Source organism: Fukomys damarensis, unplaced genomic scaffold, assembly GCF_012274545.1.
Source record: "Fukomys damarensis isolate Sample0158 unplaced genomic scaffold, DMR_v1.0_HiC HiC_scaffold_19, whole genome shotgun sequence".
NCBI lineage: Eukaryota > Metazoa > Chordata > Mammalia > Rodentia > Bathyergidae > Fukomys > Fukomys damarensis.
In genome coordinates this window covers 57353704-57373668 of record NW_022900931.1, presented here as the reverse complement: position 1 = coordinate 57373668, position 19965 = coordinate 57353704, and the positions used below count along the sequence as shown (strand labels likewise).

The 19965-nt window shown below is 37.4% G+C and overlaps 3 protein-coding genes across 3 annotated transcripts in view; 2 read left to right on the top strand and 1 right to left on the bottom strand.

The window, feature by feature from the left end:
* The window catches only part of LOC104867517 (zinc finger protein 570), a 50120-nt gene extending 44379 nt beyond the window's left edge, over nt 1–5741 (top strand). The window contains exons 9-10 of the mRNA XM_010631921.2: nt 1599–1694; nt 4086–5741. Coding sequence (XP_010630223.2) covers nt 1599–1694; nt 4086–5068 — 1079 coding nt within the window. The 3' untranslated portion in view covers nt 5069–5741. The remainder of the gene's footprint in view (nt 1–1598; nt 1695–4085) is intronic.
* Nucleotides 5742–5898: 157 nt separating this feature from the next.
* On the bottom strand, nt 5899–13899 carry LOC117286904. The gene is made up of 4 exons (XM_033765985.1): nt 13705–13899; nt 13347–13587; nt 10694–10748; nt 5899–6379 (listed from the first exon to the last, which is right to left on the bottom strand). Exons 1-4 carry the CDS (start codon nt 13897–13899, stop codon nt 6235–6237), a joined length of 636 nt encoding a protein of 211 aa, XP_033621876.1. The 3' UTR covers nt 5899–6234.
* The window catches only part of LOC104867519 (zinc finger protein 568-like), a 56511-nt gene continuing 50132 nt past the window's right edge, over nt 13587–19965 (top strand). The window contains 3 exon segments of the mRNA XM_033765767.1: nt 13587–13790; nt 16098–16156; nt 18458–18725. Coding sequence (XP_033621658.1) covers nt 18692–18725 — 34 coding nt within the window. The 5' untranslated portion in view covers nt 13587–13790; nt 16098–16156; nt 18458–18691.

Genomic DNA, 19965 nt, shown 5'->3' with positions numbered 1-19965 from the left:
TGGGAAAAAAAGCTCATGTCTAGATGCCAATACAGAGAAGAACATCATCTCTGTACCTTGTAAACAAGGTGGCTACAGTAGAAGTGTTTTGGGATGCTTTCCCAATAACTAATGCCAGAGGTTAGCTCTCAAGTTAACTTCAACAGAACTATACCCAGAACAAATGTCCAAACACTACTATTTTATTTTTTATCTTAAAATTTTAAAAAAATACATATTTGCCATACATAATCACATTCATCATAGGGAATTTGTACCTGTACATAATGTGCCTTCATTCATATTTTTGCCCATTCTTCTCCCCTCCCTTCAACCCTTCTTCTCCTCCCCATTTGCAAAAGCTTTGTTTCCATTTTTTCCTTCCATTCTCTTTTTTAATAATCCCCTTTCCCTTGCTTCCCTTCCCTCTCCCGTCCCTTGTTCCCCTTCTTATTTGAACATGTTCTTACTTCCTAACATCTATTCTTTGTTTTGTTACTTATTCACTCTATGGTTTTTTTCACACAAGAGAAACAGTGCCATATTTAAACTTGCGTGTGGGGCTTATTTTAACATTGCGGTCTGGAGATGAATGACTCAAGTGTATCCTTTATGGCAGAATAATATATCGGGGCATATAAATACCACATTTGTCTTTATCCACTCATCTATTATAAATTGTGCTGCTATGAACGTGGATATGCACGTGTCACTGAGGTATGTTTTTAATTCTTTTGGAAAGCTACCTAGAAAGATACCTAGGGGCATAGCTCCTTCAGTGGAAACTAGTTTTAGTTTTTTGAGGAATCTTCACATTCATTTCCATAGTGGTTGTACCAATTTACATTCCCAACAACAATTGAGAAGGGTTCCTTTTTCTCAATAGCATTGAAAAAATATATATATATATGTATTTAATCTTTTTGTGAAGGGCAGGGGTGCTGAATCCAGGGCCTTTACACTGAGCTACATCCCTAGACTTTTAAACTTTTTTATTTTGAGACAGGGTCTTGCTAGGTGTTGGGCTTGAGCTTGTGATTCTCCTACCTTAACCTCTCAGAGGGCTGGGATTATAGACATGTGCCAGCATGCCCAGCTTCAATCACCTCCTTGAACATTGCACTTAAACTTTTCCATAGTTTTCTCATCTACCTCATGTGGTAACTTTCGAAAGCTAGAGTATTATATTCTGAAAATTTTAGTTATATTCACTACACTGTAATCTGAAGTCTAAAATCAATAAAAGATTGGAAATAAACTTAAGAAAAGCTTTGTGACCTAGGTGTGAGTAATACTGCTATTTCACAGATTTGGAAATTGAGGCACAGAGAGGCCCAGTAACTTGCACAGAGGCACTCACCTTGTACACAGTGGAGCCAGAATTTGAACCTGGCAGTCTGAATATAGAATGCATTCCTAACCTTACACTGCTGTGCCTCTGTGGGTTCGTTCTGACTTCCAATGATCCTAGATTATCAATTCCAGTTCGTTCTGGACAAGGTTTAAGTACAGTCCCATCTCAAGTATAGCGTGTGTATGTGTAGCCTTTGAAACTGCCTGAGAGGCTCCCAAAGACCAAGGAGCTTTGTCTCAAGACCTGGATCATCTTCCTGGAACAGGTTATGAAGGCACCAAACCAGATGTGATCCTCAGGCTGGAACAGGAAGAAGCACCATGGATTTGTGAGGCACCATGCCTGGGCTGCTGCTGTCAGGGTAAGTGTGATAAAACCTAGCAAAAGGGGTACTAGGTGAGATTGGCACTTTTGAAATTGTGTTTAAGGTCCCACTTTTTTTTTTTTTGGTACCGGAGATTGAACTCGGGTCTTTGCGTAAGGTCCCACTCTTAAAAGACTGGGCACTCCGTCCTTCTTGATGATCCTCTGCTCTCCATGCACTCCTACTTCCCCTAGTCTGTTCTTCCTACTTCCACTTCCGCTCTTGGTTCATCTCCTTTTCTCCTTGGTGTAACTCCTGAGGTTATTAGTACACCTCCTTCACACTCAGATGTTCTTGCAAATAAATAACTTCTGTGATATTCCCACACCTCCTGGTGTTACTCTCTAACACTTTCCAGGTAAAATGCTTCAGACCATACTCAGCCTCATTGTCCATCCTTTCCTTCCTCCTTCAAATTTAAGTCAGTCCCACAGACGGAAGAGTATGGGATCACAGAAGAGGAAGCAGTGAACTTCATTTGGGGGTGAGGGGGTAGAAGGTATCCATGGATGGCTGGGTGGTAAAGCAGGTAAGGTAGGGCCCATCTTAACCACTTCTATTAGCATTCAGTTTAGATGTAAAATAGCTGTATAAAATGTCCCAACAGTATCTTATGAACCTCCTCACTTTTTACTTTCCACTGACATCTCCTAAAATTGGACCCAGAAGGCTAGACATGGTGGTGCACGCCTGTAATCCCAGCACTTGGGAGGCTGAGGCAGGAGGATCACTGTGAGTTCAAGACCAGCCTGAGCTACATAGTGAGTTCCAGGTCAGTCTCACTACATAGTGAGACCCTGTCTCAAAAAAAAAAAAATAAAAATAAATAAATAAATAGAATAAATAGAATAAAATAGAATAAAATTGGACCCAGACTATCTCATACCTGAATGTCTGCCTTGAAGTCAGAGGTGCCATAGACCTCTTGGGCATTGTCTTCAAGACTCATTCTTTTTTTTTTGCATGTGATAGTGAAAGCTGAACATGGTGGTACACACCTGTAATCCCAATTACTTGGGGAGGCTGAGGCAGGATTGCAACTTCAAGGCTATTCTGGGTAATTTAGCAAGGCCTTGTCTCAAAATAAAAAGAGCTTGAGGTATAGCTCAATGGTAATACACCCTTGAGTTCATTTACCTCTAACACACACACAAACACACACTCAAGATTATGAAAGAAAGAAATTCCTGAAAAATAGTAATTATCAAAATAAAAAGTGAAAAATACAGTTATTGAGATATTCTCAAAATGTGTGACCTAGTAGTAGTTGCAGTTCCTTATTTATATATCAAATAATGAGGTATGGCTTTAGGTCTAAAAAATATCAAAGTAGAGATGATTGTAAATATTTTATGAAAAACCTATAAAATGAAAATACCATATTCATAAATAAGTGTGCAAAATAACGGTTAATATTACTGTGTAATTGTTTATACTCATAATCAAAAGACATGTTCAATTGTAGTTAGAATTTAGTGAGAATAGGTGTAATTTTTTCCCATCCAATTTGATAACCCCTGTGATTTCTATCCACCAAGAACTGCTATTTTGTTTTGTTTTGTTGAGACAGGGTCTGTGTTCCTAGGCAGGCCTTGAACTCATTATCCTCTTGCTTCAGCCTCACAAGTAGATGGGATTACAAGCATGTGCCTCTACACCTGGCTAGAAGTCTTGTTTTAAATCCTAATTCTGTTGAATTAATTCATCTAATCCACTTGAGAGTGCTTTACTATTTATATTATAATCAACTCAACAGGATAAACTCTGATAATGGCTATATCAGTACTTATCAAACTCTAACCTGGACTTTTTGTAGTTTTTGATTCAGTAGGTCAGGGGTGGGGCCTGAGATTAAGCAATCTGACAAGCTTTCAGGTAAAGACAAAGGTACCCCTTGATGACCCTCACACTGATTAGCAAGGCACTATGTAATGTTGAAACCTCTCTCTTCTATGGTAGGTCAGGAAAACATGTTCTATAGGTCAGCTACACATTTTTGTGAATAAAGTTGCATTGCAACATAGTCACTTATATGTAGATAGTGTGTTTTCTTGCTACAATCAGAGAATAATTGTGAGAAACACCATGACCACCTGTAAAGCCTAAAATATTTTCTCTTTGGCCCATTAAGTACAATTTTGCCAATCCCAGCATTGTTACATCATCCCGTCTTTGAAATTATTTGTGTTATCCTATGGTATACTGCATTCTATTAGCAGTAGTGCTGTGAATATTCTCTACCATAGAACACTTTTCCCTGAATTGTGCTTTTCAATATGGTTCATATACTGTGTACACACTTCAAATTTGAGGGCATTTCTTAGTTTTATTACAGCTCATAATAAGCATAAAGATTCATAAGGAATGATTCACTTGTACCTTCTCCAGAAGACATCTGGCAAGTTGATGTCCAGAGGAAGAGGCAGCAAGATATGTTTTTGAGGCAAGGTGCATTCATCAGCAAGAAAGCTTTGCCTCAGGGAAAAATCCATGAATGTAATAAGTTTGGGAAAATATCACTTTTGAGCACAGATCTTTTTCCTTCAATTCAAAGGCCCAATAACTGGGATCCTTGTGGAAAGAGTCTGAATGATAATTTAAACTTGATTGGTTTGAAGACAAACTATGCAAAAAAACAAGATGAGTGTTACGGATATGGGAAATTGTTGCAATGCAGCAACCATGATAAAAGATCCAATGGAGAAAAACCCTGGGGATGCAGTCACTGTGAGAAAGCTTTCAGCCACAACCCAGCACTTATATATAAATCAGCAGTGACCAATTCTCTTGTGTACAAACGAAAGAGGATTCCACCTGCAGAAAAACCCCACGTCTGTAATGAGTGTGGGAAAGCCTTCTGCTACAAGTCTGAATTCATTAGGCATCAGAGAAGTCACACAGGGGAGAAGCCTTATGGATGCACTGACTGTGGGAAGGCCTTTTCACATAAGTCAACCCTAATTAAACACCAGAGAATTCACACTGGGGTAAGACCCTTTGAATGCTTTTTCTGTGGGAAAGCCTTTACCCAGAAGTCACACCGCACAGAACATCAGAGAACACATACAGGAGAGAGACCTTTTGTGTGCAGTGAATGTGGGAAGTCATTTGGTGAGAAATCATACCTCAATGTACATCGAAAAATGCACACAGGAGAAAGACCCTATTGTTGCAGAGAATGTGGAAAATGCTTCAGCCAGAAGTCATGCCTCAATAAACACTGGAGGACTCATACAGGAGAAAAACCCTACGGGTGCAATGAATGTGGCAAAGCTTTCTACCAGAAGCCAAACCTAAGCAGACATCAGAAAATTCATGCTAGAAAGAATGCCTACAGGAATGAAAACGTAATGATTGTGGGAAAACCTTGACCATGATACCCAGTTTCACTGGGTATAGGAATTTATCCTTTAGAGAAATCTCAACTTAATGAATTTAGGCAAAGTGTTTTATTAAAAGAAAAGTCATACTGCAATTATGATACAATTTTAATGGAAAGATTATGGAAATATTTATAAAACTGTATAAATGTTTACTCTGACATAAATTTTAAAATGTATTAAATAGAATAACAACAGATTACAAAATATATAAGAAAAGACTTAGAAGTATATGATGATACTTTCCTCAGTAACACATAATAAATATTTATATTTTGGAATTGTTAACGTGAATCACATAAATTCTGAATATCAAATCTGTGTGTTACATAGTACATAGAATGGCATCCTCTCCAGTTTTTCTACCATTTTCACCATTATTGCCATTTTTGTTTGGTGTCTTAACTGTATAAAAAGCAGTAACAACGTAATGGCCAGCTACTTTATGGCAGCATATTATACAGCTACATTTTCTCCACCTTGTTTGTAATAAATGTAAATGGGCTTAACAGTTATTTCTAAGCCCTTCTCTGAATAAGAAAGCAATGTTTTTAATGTCATTTGGTATGCCAGCCAAAAGTTTATTAAAGTTATTTTATTGGAAACACATTAAAGCTAAGGAATAATTTAACTGCCTGATTTTTTTTTTTTTTTTTTTTTTTTTTTTTTTTTTTGTGGGGTTACCCAGGATCGAACTCAGGTCCTTGTGCTTGCAAGGCAAGCAGGAGAACCACTGAACTAAATTCCCAGCTCTGAGATGATACGCTAAAGTTTTTTTTTTTTTGGTTTTTTTTTTTTTTTTTTTTTTTTGGTACCAGGAATAGAACTTGGGTCCTTGTGCTTGCAAGGCAAGCAGCAGAACCACTGAGCCCCCTGCCCTGCTTTTTTTGAACTGCCTGATATTGGGTAAACAAAACATTAGAAACTTGATAATTCAGCATGCTATTTAACAAAGCATAGTGTTTCCCTGGTATATTGTACATTGCTCATTTTTTCCTAGTCTTGCTTAAATTATCTTGCAGCAAATTAGACATGATGATGCTCTTTATATGAGTCTAATTCAGAAATGTTTCATGCAGAAATCAGTGAAGTAGAACTTCTTTATTGTCTTTCATTTTCCTTTGGAAAATTAATCCAGCAACATCAGCTTTTCTTTCCTAGAACTTCTTGTAATTGTTCTGGTACTGTATTCCAAGTTTTCCATCATTCCAATGTTTGAAAAAAGTTTTGTTTCTTTGAGCTGCCATGTTGTATATAAGAAAATAAATGGAATTGAAATCTATGTTCTTCAAGATTTGCTTCCTTGATCCAGAAAGAGAAAGGAAATGAGATGTAACCATGATTAAAAGAATGATAAAAATATATAGCATGTACAACTCTAGATCAGTATTATTTTTTAAAAAACAGGAAATGGACGCTTTTTGTTTTGTTTTTAGTTTTTGAGACAGGGTCTCACTATGTAGTTGAGATTGACCTGGAACTCACTAGGTAGCCCAGGCTGGTCTCGAACTCACAGCGATCCTCCTGCCTCAGCCTCTTGAGTGCTGGGATTACAGGAGTGTGCCACCACACCCGGCTTGGAAATGGATGCTTTTTAAAAGCAGACTAAGTTATGAAAATTGCAGTAATAAGTATAAAACATGATAAAACAAGTACCACTAAAGCATTTGGAAAAATGATTTTAGATCTATATTGAAAAACACTCCCTGTCTTAGACAAATTTGTGATTAATTCTATATATCTATTCCTTTAAAGTAACACCAAAGTTACTCATATTTCAATCCATAGACTGTACTATTCACTTTACTTTATGAAGTCAGAATAGAGTTAGAAAAAACTAAAGATCAGTCTTATGAATATAGAAATAATTACAATTATGACAAGTAAAATTCACCTGTATACCTAAAGAATGACCAACTCTGATAGTGATGACCAGATAAGAGTTAACCCAAGAATGCAGAACCAGTTCAGTATTAAGAAATATAACTGTAAAATTAACAGCTTAAAAGAGAAGAATCACAATCCATCAATAGATGCTGACAAGGTATTTAACAGAATTTGCAAACATTTCTAACTTAAAGTACTATAAGTTATAATCAATGGTAACCACTTACAGGGTTTCTTTACCAAAACCCTGTACTACATATTATACTAAAGCCATTTTTAAAAATCAGGAATTGAATATGATGTTGGAAACAATGAAGAAAGTATAAAATAATTGATATAAGCAATGAAAAAAACTATCCCTTTTTTGCAGAAGACATGGTTAATAACAAATTAAGAGACTAATTTATTTTAAGGTAATTTTCTAAGAAGGCAACATATAGATATTAAGAACTGGCCTCTGTACTGACAATAAACATCTTATAATTTACTTCTTTTGGAAATTGTACTAAACCTTAATGACTTTTTTGTTTTAGCTTATGTGAAATCGTCATAAATTTAATATGAAAAATGCCTGAGAATTTAGACAAGTATGAAAAAGGTATGTCATACCAATATCAGAATATAACATAAAATCATTATAATGAAAGTATTATAATATTAGCAAAGGAACAGATTAATACATCAATAGAACGGAAAGTTTAAAGTAGACCTTTGTGTATGGAAAAGAATCTCAACTCACAGGGGAAAAGAGTACTTTATTTAAAAAGAATCTGGCCTGATTGGCTTTTAATTTGGAAAAAAAGTCGAACACACAGAACAAAAATATCCAAAAACAAAGTCCAGGAGGATTTTAAGACTTAAGTTTTTAAAAATAAGGCTCTTTTTTGAAAAAGTCAAAGGAGACTACACAATGTAGAATTGAAATTATCTTTACCAAAACAGGATATTCAAAAGCTATTAAAAGTAAATATTTGACAGCATAAATAGTGAAGTCTTTTGAATGGCAAAGGATGTTATAAAAAATAACAGATAACTAGGGAAAAATATTTGTGGAACTGATTATAGAGGAAACATGCCTCTGACAGGAAAAACACTCAAATAGCAAAACATGACCCCCCCACAAAATGCAGAGTTGGGAGATGAGCAAATCTTATGTGGCTGATGGATCTGGCAAAAAATGTTTAGCTTCAGTAATTGTTGGGGAAGGTAGATTAAATTTATAATGAGATAACACTATGCAAAGAGTGCTTTTTTGCTATCAGAACAAGATTTCTCTATATGCTTGTTGGAAACACATTTGAAAAGCAATTCAAATTGCTGTTTTGACAAGTAACCTGAAAACATGTTAAAACTTAAAATACTTATTTCACTTTGGGGAATATTCCCCTTGGAAGATACAGCCCTCAGTACACAAAGGACAGGATGAACACAGTTATCGCAACTTGTTTCTAATGACGAAAACACAAAACCAAAACCAAAAAAACAACGGAAACTCACAGAATAAAAGTGATGCCTATCAGTAGGGAAACTGGGAGAAGAAGACGTCTATATTATATCTGTTCCATAGAATGTTTATACAAGGTTGAAAATTAAAACTATGCTACTAGAAGTAAATAAAATTACACAATGCTTTTTTTCAGTGAAAAAAAGCAAGAGATAATTATACATGTAAAATACTACCTGTTTTTGTAAAGCAGTATCAAAATGTCTCTAGGTGTTTTTGAATGTATTTTATGTATGATTTTATATGCATGGTGAAGTTTGGAAGAGTATGTACTGGGTTGAGGGGAAGTGGGTGATGAAGGTAGCTTATGGGAGTCAGAGGAATGGGGAAAAGGAGAGGCAAAAATAAAGTAAATGATTCAACCGAGTATGATACTCAAATGTGTAAGAAGACATTTGGGTAGGGGCAGGTAAAAGAGCTAAATTTCTAATTTGTAGGGTGTTTATGGCATATTTGTTAGTGAAAGGGCAGAGTATATAATGCAAATGATTTTTATTTTAAAAATAAAAAATTAGGGCCACAGATGTAGCTAGTAGTAGAGTGCTTGCCTAGCATGCTCAAGACCCTGGGTTCAATCCCAGCACCATGATAAATGAATAAACAGTAAAAGCCACATGTGTTTATTATATATGCATGTATATGTTTATATGAGCAAGAACAATTGTGGAAAGACCCACCAAGGTGCTTGCTTTGGCTACCTTGGTGATGGTAAATATAAAAGTTGTGTACTTTATATATCTTTGTATTGTTTTACTTGTTAACATGTTACTTTTGTAATTTGAAAAACATAAAATAAAGGGGGGCAACATTTCCAAATGCATGAAGCCTTGAAAATGTTTTCTGACAAGATAGCTGACTGACCTGATCTACTGCCTTTCCTTCAGCTCAATCATCAGAATGTCATGAAAGGAAGTGTAGATGTGAAGAGCAAGACTTTCAGGTGCCCCAATAATTCTGATGGTCAGCCAAGGGTGGTCAGATCTGGTTTACATCCCTTATCACCTCTAATCCTCCACCCTAAAACAAAGCATTCTCTTCATAAACAACAGATGAGAAACGCTGAATTAGCACATTTATGGACCGTGGCACATAGCTTTCACTGTACCACTTAATCTCATTTGTCAGTTTGACTGGATTAAGAGACTCAGACAGTGAGTGGATCATAAGGGCCTTTTACTCATCGGTGGACTAATCCACCAGTGTTCACAGCCAAATGTTTTAGGGGCTGGAGCCCAATTCAAGGTGGTCCCTGGGGGCATGCTCTCTTGGGTACATTCCTTCTGTGCCCTGCTTCCCAGCTGCCACAAAGTGAGCAGTTTTGCTCGACCATGCCCTTCTGCCATGATGTGTGATTCAACTTAGACCCATGACCGTGGACTGAAACCTCTAAAACTATGGGCCAACACTTACTCTTTTACTTATGTTAAGTACTTTGTTAGGTACTGTGTCCCAGAAAAGAAAAAAACAGAGTTTTTAATTCCCTAGTGCTAATTAACTTTATCACAAATGTAGTAGCATAAAGCAGCACACATTTTAAAGCCACAATTTCTGAGTTGGGAATCCAAGTTTGGCTTAGTTGGGTCCTCATGTTCAGGGTCACACAAAGCTGTAGTCAAGGTATTGACCAGTGGTCTCATCTGATCCTCAAGTAAGGAAGAATCTGCTTCTAAGACCACTTGGTTGTTGGAAGTATATACTGTTTTTTGCGATGTGTTGGTGAAGAGGGTCAACTTATTGCTGATTGTGGACCAGAGGCCACTTTCACTCAGTTCCTTGCCATGAGGCCTCATCAATGTGTGGTTCACCATGTAGCAACTTCCAGGTTGGGGATTTAGCTCAGTGGTTCTGCTGCCTGCCTCATAAGTGCAAGGACCCAAGTTCCAATCCCTGGTACCCCCCGCAAAAAAACAAAAAACCCAACCTCATACAGTGTAGCAACTTCCTTGATATATAAAATATGCTACTAATATAGAAGATACAATTTTACATAATATCACCATGGATATGACACCTTGTTACACTTGCTCTGTTCCATTAGAAGCAAATGACAAGTCCCAGTCAGGCTCAAGAAGAAATTACATAGGGATGTAATTTCCTTTCCACAATATCAGGTGGCAGAAATGATTGGGGGCCATCACAGCATCTACCCACCTCCTGGGGAAAAACCATTTGAAAGTAGGAAAGAATGAAGTCATTTATATTGGAATGAAGATCTTAGTACCTACCTGCTGCTAGGCTCCATGAGTATAGGCTCTGAATGTTCTTCCTGGAATTTCTCTACTGAACAGACATAATACAATGATTTATTCATAAGGACATACTGAGTACTTATAATGAACCAGGCATTGTTTTAGATGCTGGGGATGTAGTAGCAAATAGAAACTGGTAATTGTCAAAGTGCAAAAAATAAACAAGGCAAGGAGATAGGAAATAGGAGGAAAGTGAAACTTTAGATACAGTAGCCAGGAAAGTCCTCAAAAGTGACTTTTCTGAGGGAAATGAGGGATCTAACAATGCTATTGAAAGAAAAAGTATTCTAGTAGAGGGAACAGCAAATGCAAATGACCTGAGACAGAAAAACCATTTATCCCAAAATTTAATGACCTAAAACAGAAGCAAACATTATCTCACATAATGTCTATGAGTAAAAAATTCAGGAAGCACCACTGGAGTCATACATCCCCAAACTGTAGAAAAGACAACAGAAAAAACTTTCCCCTTATGCTTCCTTTGCCCAAATCTTTATATAGTCCCTCTTTCCACACTCTAGGAGCCCAAATGTCATTTTTGGTTATGGTAGGAGCACCCCTGCCATGGCTTCTCTGCTTTGCCTTCTTTTTCTTCTTTCCTTTTATCCTCCCTCCCTCTGTGGGGGGTGGAACCTAGGGTCTTTGCACTGAGATACATCCCCAGCCCTTTTTATTTTATTTTAAAATAGTCTCACTAACTTGCCCTGGACTTAAATTTGCAATTCTCCTGCCTCAGCCTCCCAGAGTACTGGCATTACAAGTGTGCATCTCTCTGGTTTCTGCTACCAAAAAGCAGAATCTAAGCTGTCCAGCATGTCTTCCCAATCAAGTGGCTCCCAATGTGCCCTACCGTCTGCCAATAAGACAGGTTACAGGGTGACAATTTCTTATAATTGGCACCATGTTGATCAACAAGACACAGGCAGCTGTTTCCTCCATTAGTGACAGCTCTTGCGCAAATGGTGAGTAGCTTTTCCATGAACATCACATTTACTGGTCGTTCCCATTTATGAATTCTTTGATATGAACTGTGATGTATATATTTTTAGAGTCTTTTCACAAACAGTAACAATGAAAATGCTGATGTTAATATTAGATAACACCCATTAGATTATTGACCATTATTAGAAAGTCCCAACATTTTACATTTAATTAACTTAATTCTCACAACACATTATTATATATATTTATAAATACAAGATATAACAACATTAAGTTTTCTACAAGTGTTTTCCTGTTTGTGTATCTATATGCATATAAGTATATTAAATAAAAGTCTATTAGAAAAAATTGGTAAGTGATTACAAACACAGAATAAATTTCTACTATTTTAAAGGAGATGACTGGAAAGATATTGGCAATTTAAATGGAGAAAAAATTCATTAGTTATTTCTGCATTGAAATGTAATATTTAAAAGAAAAAACAAAGAGCACTAAACTTGTATTTAGGAGACATTACCTTTGAGATGTTATGAGAGACTCTCAAGGCCCTCCCCTCAAAGTCCCAAGGCCTCTTCCATATGAGCTATCACGTTTTTCCCCTTCCTATACTTTCATTTTCAGAACAATTACTCTACCTACATTTTAGATGTTATTCCTTCTTAGTATATGTTCAATCTCCAGTACCAAAAAGTGAAAAAACAAAAAGCACAGTCTTGCTAAATTGCCAAGTTTCCTACACTAGGTTCAGACTTATGATTCTCCTGCTTTAGCATCCGAGTATTATTTAAATGGAAAAGCACAATATATCATTAGTGTAAGTAAGAGTATTAGTATGCGCACTAAGTATATAAAGAATATTAGGCTTTAATCCCAGGCATAATCTTTATTCCAATGGAGAATTTATAGATACCTATATTCAAATAAAATATCTTTATAAACCAAAAATTTCAGAGGACAATAAAAAAGGAAATCACAGCACACCTTGGATATTACTTGTATTAGTCCATCATACATTGTTTCCTCCTCTTCAGGGTTACTCACACGGAAAAGGGGAGAACTCGGAGGGGCGAAATGGTCACTAGGTTTTTCTTGGTACCCAAAGTGAGGTTAGAAATCATTATTAGTCCCATCTCATTACCTACCCCACAGAGGGAATGGAAATCAGAGGAAAAGGACAACCTATCCAATTTCAATGTCTCAAGGGAAAGACTGTGTTTAAGCTGTCCAGGGTTAGAATATGACCAAACCTCAGAAGTATCCTGGAGACACTGTTCTTAGTCACAATCACACAGGTGCCTCATACTAATACACAGAGTACCACGTACGTTTAGGCAGTCATCCTTCAGACACAAACTTACAATGACCAGACTTTTCCATCGGCCGGCACAATCCCACAAACTCCCTTTTTCGCGGAGCTCTGCCCACATAGCTCCCCGAGGGCCTCCATGATTCTCTCCTTTCCAGTCTTCTCACGTCTAAACCTGCAGACCTGAAACGGGTACCCCGGGGACCATGATCTCTCATCTCACCTATCTAACGGTCCCGCCAGGTGTGACGAAACGTCGGAATTGCCAAAAGAAGAGCGACAGGCTGCTGTGCCCTCTGGGAAATGTAGTTTTGACGAGGGCCCACATCTCAGCAACTTGTCTGAGTCCGCCCGCAAAGACAGCTCCAGTAACTCTCTCACCTCGAAATGCAGTTTCACAACTGTGCGTCAAGACAGAGGGCAGCGCCGGAGTTGAACCTCCCCAGCAATCCTGGTTGTTCAGTCCCCTACACCACACCCGCGGGAGCTCTCCGACCGGAAGTTGAATTAGGCCGCAGTGCCTTCTGGGTGGAGTCACGCCCGGGGGTGTAGCGGTCGCAGATACCTTACATGGTCTGTTGCACTGGAGTCTGTACAGGACATCTCTGCGGGTGGATTTCACCTAGGCTTTCACAGACACTTTGCTGGATGCACATCTGGGCGTTTCCAGAAGGCGAAGCTGACCAGTCCCTGCAGCAGTAGGAAAGGAAGGGGCTGGAACGGTTTGGTTTGTACCGGCCGCAGGCGGCTGACGGCGGAGGCGGTCAAGCTGTCCTCCGAGTCCGGAGAAGGGGTAGTGGGGAGCGCCGTGTGAGTATGTTACTGGTGAGTGACTGGGGTTGGGACAACATTCTGCTGCATGTCTGTCTAGTGTGTGTTTATAATTTGAGGGGCGTGTGATGGAGGTGTGGTTGTGTGAGTGTGGTGGCTGCATGTGATGTGTTTGATGTTTGTGATTGTGCGTCTGTGATTAACGGTGTAGTGAGTGTGAGCATGGCAAATTGTGTGATTGTAATGTTTAGTGGTTCTTGCCTTATTTGGGTTAGTTTCTCTAGCTTTTGACACAGTTGGTAACTACTTTACAAACATTTTTTGGACCTGACGTGGTGGCCCATGACTATAATCCCAGGCATGGAATTAGCTGATAAAGGATTGCAGGCTCGACCCCAAGGTGGTCATTATTAAGGAGACTCTCTCTCTCAAAATATAATAAAAAGGGGATGAGGATGTAGCTCAAAAAGGGATGGGCAGTGGCACCACGCCTGCCTCGCAAGTGCAAGGTCCTGAGTTCTATTCCCAGTACGGGGAGAGGGGGGCGGGAGATGGGGATGTAGCTCAAAAAGGGATGGGCCTAGTCTGCCATAAAGAAGGATGAGTTTCAAGCATTTATAGCTAAACGGATGGACCTTGAGACCATACTCTGAAATAAATCGGACACAGGTTTGAGTCCTGCGTTGTTTCTCTAGCGTGAGAAAACAAAAGTAGAAATAAGGACTAAAACTGGGGAGACTGGGTCAGTACTGTCCAAAAGTTGTGAGTTTGTTTCTGTCCGGGCAAGGAGGAGAGGTCATCCCTATGTCTGGGATCGAATGCATGTTTGTGACTGCCTGATGAGAAAAACATCTTTGGAATGGTATTTCCTAAGTCACGGGCAAGAATCCACATAGATGACTAGATGGGGGCTGTGTTTAAGAATGGCGCCTTTCAAATATTGGTGGTCCCAGCGTCTGATTATCTGCCCAGAGGCCTGCATTTTAGCTTTTTTTTTTTTTTTAACATCCACTTAATCTGGCAGTTTGAACCCTTTTCCCCAACCAACTCTGACTTTCATGCTCTGAGAAAATATCTCACAGGCCTGGCCCCTCCTTAGCTGTTTATCTTCCTTCTAATCTGTATAAATTCCTGCAGTGGCTATAAAATACAGTGTAAAATACAGTAAAATTTTATTGTACATAGTTTCTATCAAATGTTTTTAAAAAAATTTTTTAAAGATAGAAATAGGAGGTAGGGACAAGTTCTAATAATTCCCCAAATTAAATATTCTGTGATTTCAAAAAAACTTCAATGTATATGCTAACCTGTTTCATTTATACCGCTAGGACCTCTCGGTTCCTTGAAAAGAAAGTTATGTGCTATTATCTATTTGTTTCTTTTCTGTAAGAGCCTTTTTTGTGTATGAGTTGTACTCTTAACATTTTTGCCATTCTTTTAAGATGATGGTACACCGTTTATTAACTAATGTTATTCTTTAATTTGTTATGAGATTTTGCTTTATTTTTTCATAGAAGTAAAGACTTTTAAAAACATTTGCTTTATTAATGTCTACTTGTATTACATTGAAATTAAAATTAAAATTTTTAAAAAAGGATGGGCATTTTGCAAAAGGCTCTGGTTTTAATCCCCAGTATCACTACCACCATAACAAAACTCTGTATTTGTTTTGTTAGCCCTCTTTCCATTGGCTCCTTTGTCTTCATTGCTGCTGCTCTTTCTCTCCCACGTGATTTCCCAGGTTTTCTTGATGATATTTTCCAGGTTCGTTATTACCATAGCATGCTTTGCTTCTTTATGTAAGTTTATTTTTAATTTAATTTTTTGTAATGCTGTGGATTTAGGCCAGGGCCTTTCACGTTGCAAGTACTCACTGAGATATATCCCCCAGTCTTATATTAATTTAGCAACGCCTAACAAACCACCCCTAAACTCAGTAGCAGGGGACATATTGACATTTTTTGCAGGTTCATTATGTTCATGCTACATTTGGTTAAGTTGCAGGATGAGTTCAGATCTGTCCCACAGTTCTTCTTTCTGGGTTCTGGCCAAAGGCAGTGGTTACCAGGGCGTTTTCTTTTTATGTTGGATCATCAAAGTACATAACAGATAATGCATACACCCTTAAAACCTTTGCTTCTACCCATGTTAATATTACATTAGCTAATGAAAGTCATGCTAAGCTTAATGTTAAATACACATCACACTTCTTTCTTTGGAAAGCAAAGAAAGTTACATAGAGGAGGACCAACAGTCCAATCTACTATACTAAGAAGAATTACTTTTTAGGTTTTGTTACAGAAATTTGTTACAGAAATTTACAGAAATTTCATTTTCCTACTCCTTTCCTTTATCTTTCAGATTTCATGTGAGGAGCATATTCCTGAGCTTTTTATCCTTTTAGCTTGCTTGATGTATAGGTGAGTTTCATTGTTATATTTATCACAGTGGCTGATAAAATTGTTTTCTTTTTTCTTATATTGTTTTAACATGCAGTTTTCATCTTGTTCCTTTTTCTCTCTCCACTGATTAGGTTTCTGGTCTTATCCTTGAAATTTGAGTATGCATACTAACAAATCTCAAACTTAAGACTGTTAAACACTTGAACTCTGAATTACCCATCCTTTTCTGTTTTATTTGTATCTGAGATACCATTGTCTTCTACTTTTAAATCCTCAGTTTAGTAAGCTGAGCATGGTGGCACACACTTTTAAACTCAACTTCTCAGGAAACTGAGGCAGAAGGAGTACAAGTTTGAGGCCAGCCTGAACAACTTAACAATACCGTGTTTGGGAGGGGAAAAAAGGCTGGAAATGTAGCTCAGTGGTAGAATGGCTTGGATTTGTTCCCTTGTACTGGGTATGTATGCATGCGCGCACACACCAAAATTAGTAGTAGTATTCCATTATGTTCTATGTGTGTGTGTTATAGTGGTGAGATATATAACAAAATTTGTCATCTTAATTATATTTAATTATATAGTTCAGTGGCATTGAGTGCATTCAAATTGTTATTCTGTCATCATGGAAACTCTTTTCATCTTGTAAAACAGAAACGTAGTACTCACTAAAAATAACTCCCTGTTCCACTTTTCCCCTGTCCCATCAACTGCCTTTCTACTTTCTGTCTATGAATTTGACAACTCTTGATAACTCATATAAGCAGAATCATATGAAATTTGTCCTTTTGTGATTGGTTTAACTCAGCATAATGTCAACATTCATCTGTATTGTTTGTGTGAGAATTTGTTTTTAAGGTTAAATAATACTATATTTGTTGTGAATGAATAAGCATTTGGGTTATTTGTTCATCCATCAGTGGACACTTGGGCTGTTTCCACTGTTTGGCTGTTACAAATAACACTCATAAACATGGGAGTGTGTATAAATAACTGGGCCCTTGCTTCAGTTATTTTGGGTATATACTCAGAAGAATTGCTTGATCATATTGTAATTCTGTTTTTAATATTTTTACATTTCTGAACTGGTTTCCATAATGGTTGACATTTTATCAACATTCTTTTTGAGTCCCAGCTATCACTGTGAAAACCAGACAAAAGTTCCTGCTTCCATGGAGTTTTAATGAGGGGGGTAGATGGATAGTATAGATGTTATATAAATAAATTATATAGTTTTTTATAAGGAGATAATGGCCATGGAAGAAAATAACTATTAGGAGTATGTCTCAACCATAACACTTCAAAATTAATTATAATTAATATTTTTATTATTTCTATTTGTCATATAATACAAAGATTAATCTACTTTCTTATAGAAGATGATAAATTGATATATAGTAATAGCCATTTCATTTATTCATCCAGTATCATGAATAGCATGAGTAAAATTCTCACTTCGAATGAAAGTCTTGGGATTCTAAATTTCAGCTTCAATTGCCAAGGTATTGAAATACCTGGACTTTTAATGCAACTCTCTTTTACTCTATATATGAGCTTGCTGTAAGGTTGCTGTAAATCTTGAGTATTTTTAACTTACCTGTTTATCTATCACTATGTTGAATCTGTACCTCTATGTTCATAGATGATATTTGAGGAGCAGATATGTGAACATTGCTTTGTTTCTAGACTTTTAGTGTCTCTATTTAGTACTTTGAATTTTCTCCTAACTCCTGCTGGTCTCTACATCCAGCATCCCTGGTCAATAACTCCAAAAAATTTAAATTACAAATAAGAAAGATAAGTGTATTGGTTATCTATTACCAAATTATCTCAAAATTGAATTGCTTAAACAACAGTACATATTTGTTAGCAGACAGTTTCTGTGGGGCTTGACTCTGCTGATTATTCTGGCTCATGTATTTCATGAAGTTATAGTCAAAATAGTTGACTGGGCTACAGTGTTCAGAAGGCAGGGCTCAGTCTGGAGTATTTGCTTCCAAGGTGACTGGCAAGTTAATGTTATTTGTTGACTAATTGAGTGTCTTCGTGGAATCGTGGCTAGCTTCATTCAAAATTCATGAACCAAAAAATATACAAGGTGGAAGCCCAATGTCTTTAATGGCCTAACCTTGAAAGTCATACACCATCATTTTTGTAGCAGTCTGTTAATTATACAGATCAAACCTGTTTAGTATAGTGGGGTCTATAAAAGGTATGATCCCCAGAAAACACTGATTATTGAGGAACATCTTGAAGGTTAGTTACCACAGAGATTCACTGAAAAGACATCAGGAAAATTGGATTTATGTCCTAACCCCCACAGGTCCTGGATCCACAAGAGTAAGACAGATCTGTGATGTGAGTACACAGAAGCTTGAGGAAAAGATGTCATGGAAGGAGACTTCCTAACCTGAGACTTACCTGAGAAGCTGGAGAATCTTGGAAAAGAGTGGACCCTAGAGTTGCTGGACCCGCAGACTATCTTGACCATTTTTCCCAGAGCTAGCAAAGTGTGAATGTCGTCTCAACCTTCAATATCAGCAGTAGCTGTCTAACAATGGACAATTCGATCCATACGATGGAAAGGAAAGGTGAGGTGGCTCAAGAGATGGGCAGTTTAGGAGAGGGGAGCTGAATACTTGAGACAGTGTAAAAGAGGAAATTCAATACTGCTACCAACAGTAGTTTACATGGGTATTTCTGACTATGCAGGACATATATTTACCTGTTATTGTTGTTGTTATTTATTGTTTTTATTTTGTGGTATTGGTGATTGAACCTTAGCACTGAGCTATTATCTCTAGCCCTTTAAAAAAATTTTTTTGTTGTCTTTTTGAGACGAGGTCTTGCTAATTTACTGTTTCCAAAGCAAGAGTCAAAAGAGATTATTGTGCCTCATTACAAAGTGCTGAGATTATAGGCATGTACCACCAAAACTTGCTGGCATTTGTTTTTCATTTATTTGACTGTTTGACTTTTTTTAAACAAAAAATATTTAGGGTGGTGACAGTTTGAGAACAGGGTCTTGATATTTACCAGGCTGACTTCTAACTCACTGTGTAGTCCAAGCAAGTTTGGACTTGTGATATCTTGCTTTATCCTTCAAAATGAGGGGGTTGTAGGTGGATGCCACCATGCCTGGCTTATAATAAATATTTTAAAGTAATGTCTGTTTTTCTTTGAGGATATATTGAAATGTATTTTCTTAAATGCTGTTATACAAGTATAAACAGAAGTTTCTTAATTCTGTCCATCCTGATCCTCCTTCCCATTGCCCTGAGACAACCACTTTGAACATTTTTATTTGGATATTCATCTACATTTTTCTGGTTATCATCCACATACAACTATTTTGGCAGTGTACATAAAGATGTAGCTGTCTTTCACCTTCCCTGGACATATTCATCTCTTTGTCCTTTCTAATCAAATTTTAGTATCTATAGGCATTTCCTTTGGACTCCTCAGTTTTTAGGGGAAGAAGTACTTTGTCATTGAGGAATGTAAGCAGGAACTGCTGGCTTTTTTTTGAGGCAAACAAAAGAAGGAAATGTTCTGATATTTATAGCTTTACATATTTTTTGATAGTTTTAGAAAATGAGTTGCTCTTTACCATCTTACAGTGTTACTGGTTCTCTGCTCTTGAATAGGGCAGAAAAAGTTTATACCTCTGAAGTTACTCGCAGTCCTGTATTTTGAACATTTTCCACTTCACTGCCTCTTTTTCCTCAGCTTATGTATTATCCTTCATGAAACACATGCACACACACACGCGCGCGCACACACACACACACACACACACACACACACACACACACTTTTTTGAGTATATGA

Excerpts from the sequence above, each read along its gene's own strand:
- LOC117286904 (XM_033765985.1), bottom strand. The coding sequence starts at position 13,899 with ATGCAGCCACCACACTCACACAACCACACCTCCATCACACGCCCCTCA. Across the intron at positions 13,588-13,704 it reads TCCGCCGTCAGCCGCCTGCG|GTGAAATCCACCCGCAGAGA; the intron begins GCCGGTACAAAC and ends GTGAAAGCCTAG. Across the intron at positions 6,380-10,693 it reads CTCATGGAGCCTAGCAGCAG|GAAGCAAATCTTGAAGAACA; the intron begins GTAGGTACTAAG and ends TTCTGGATCAAG.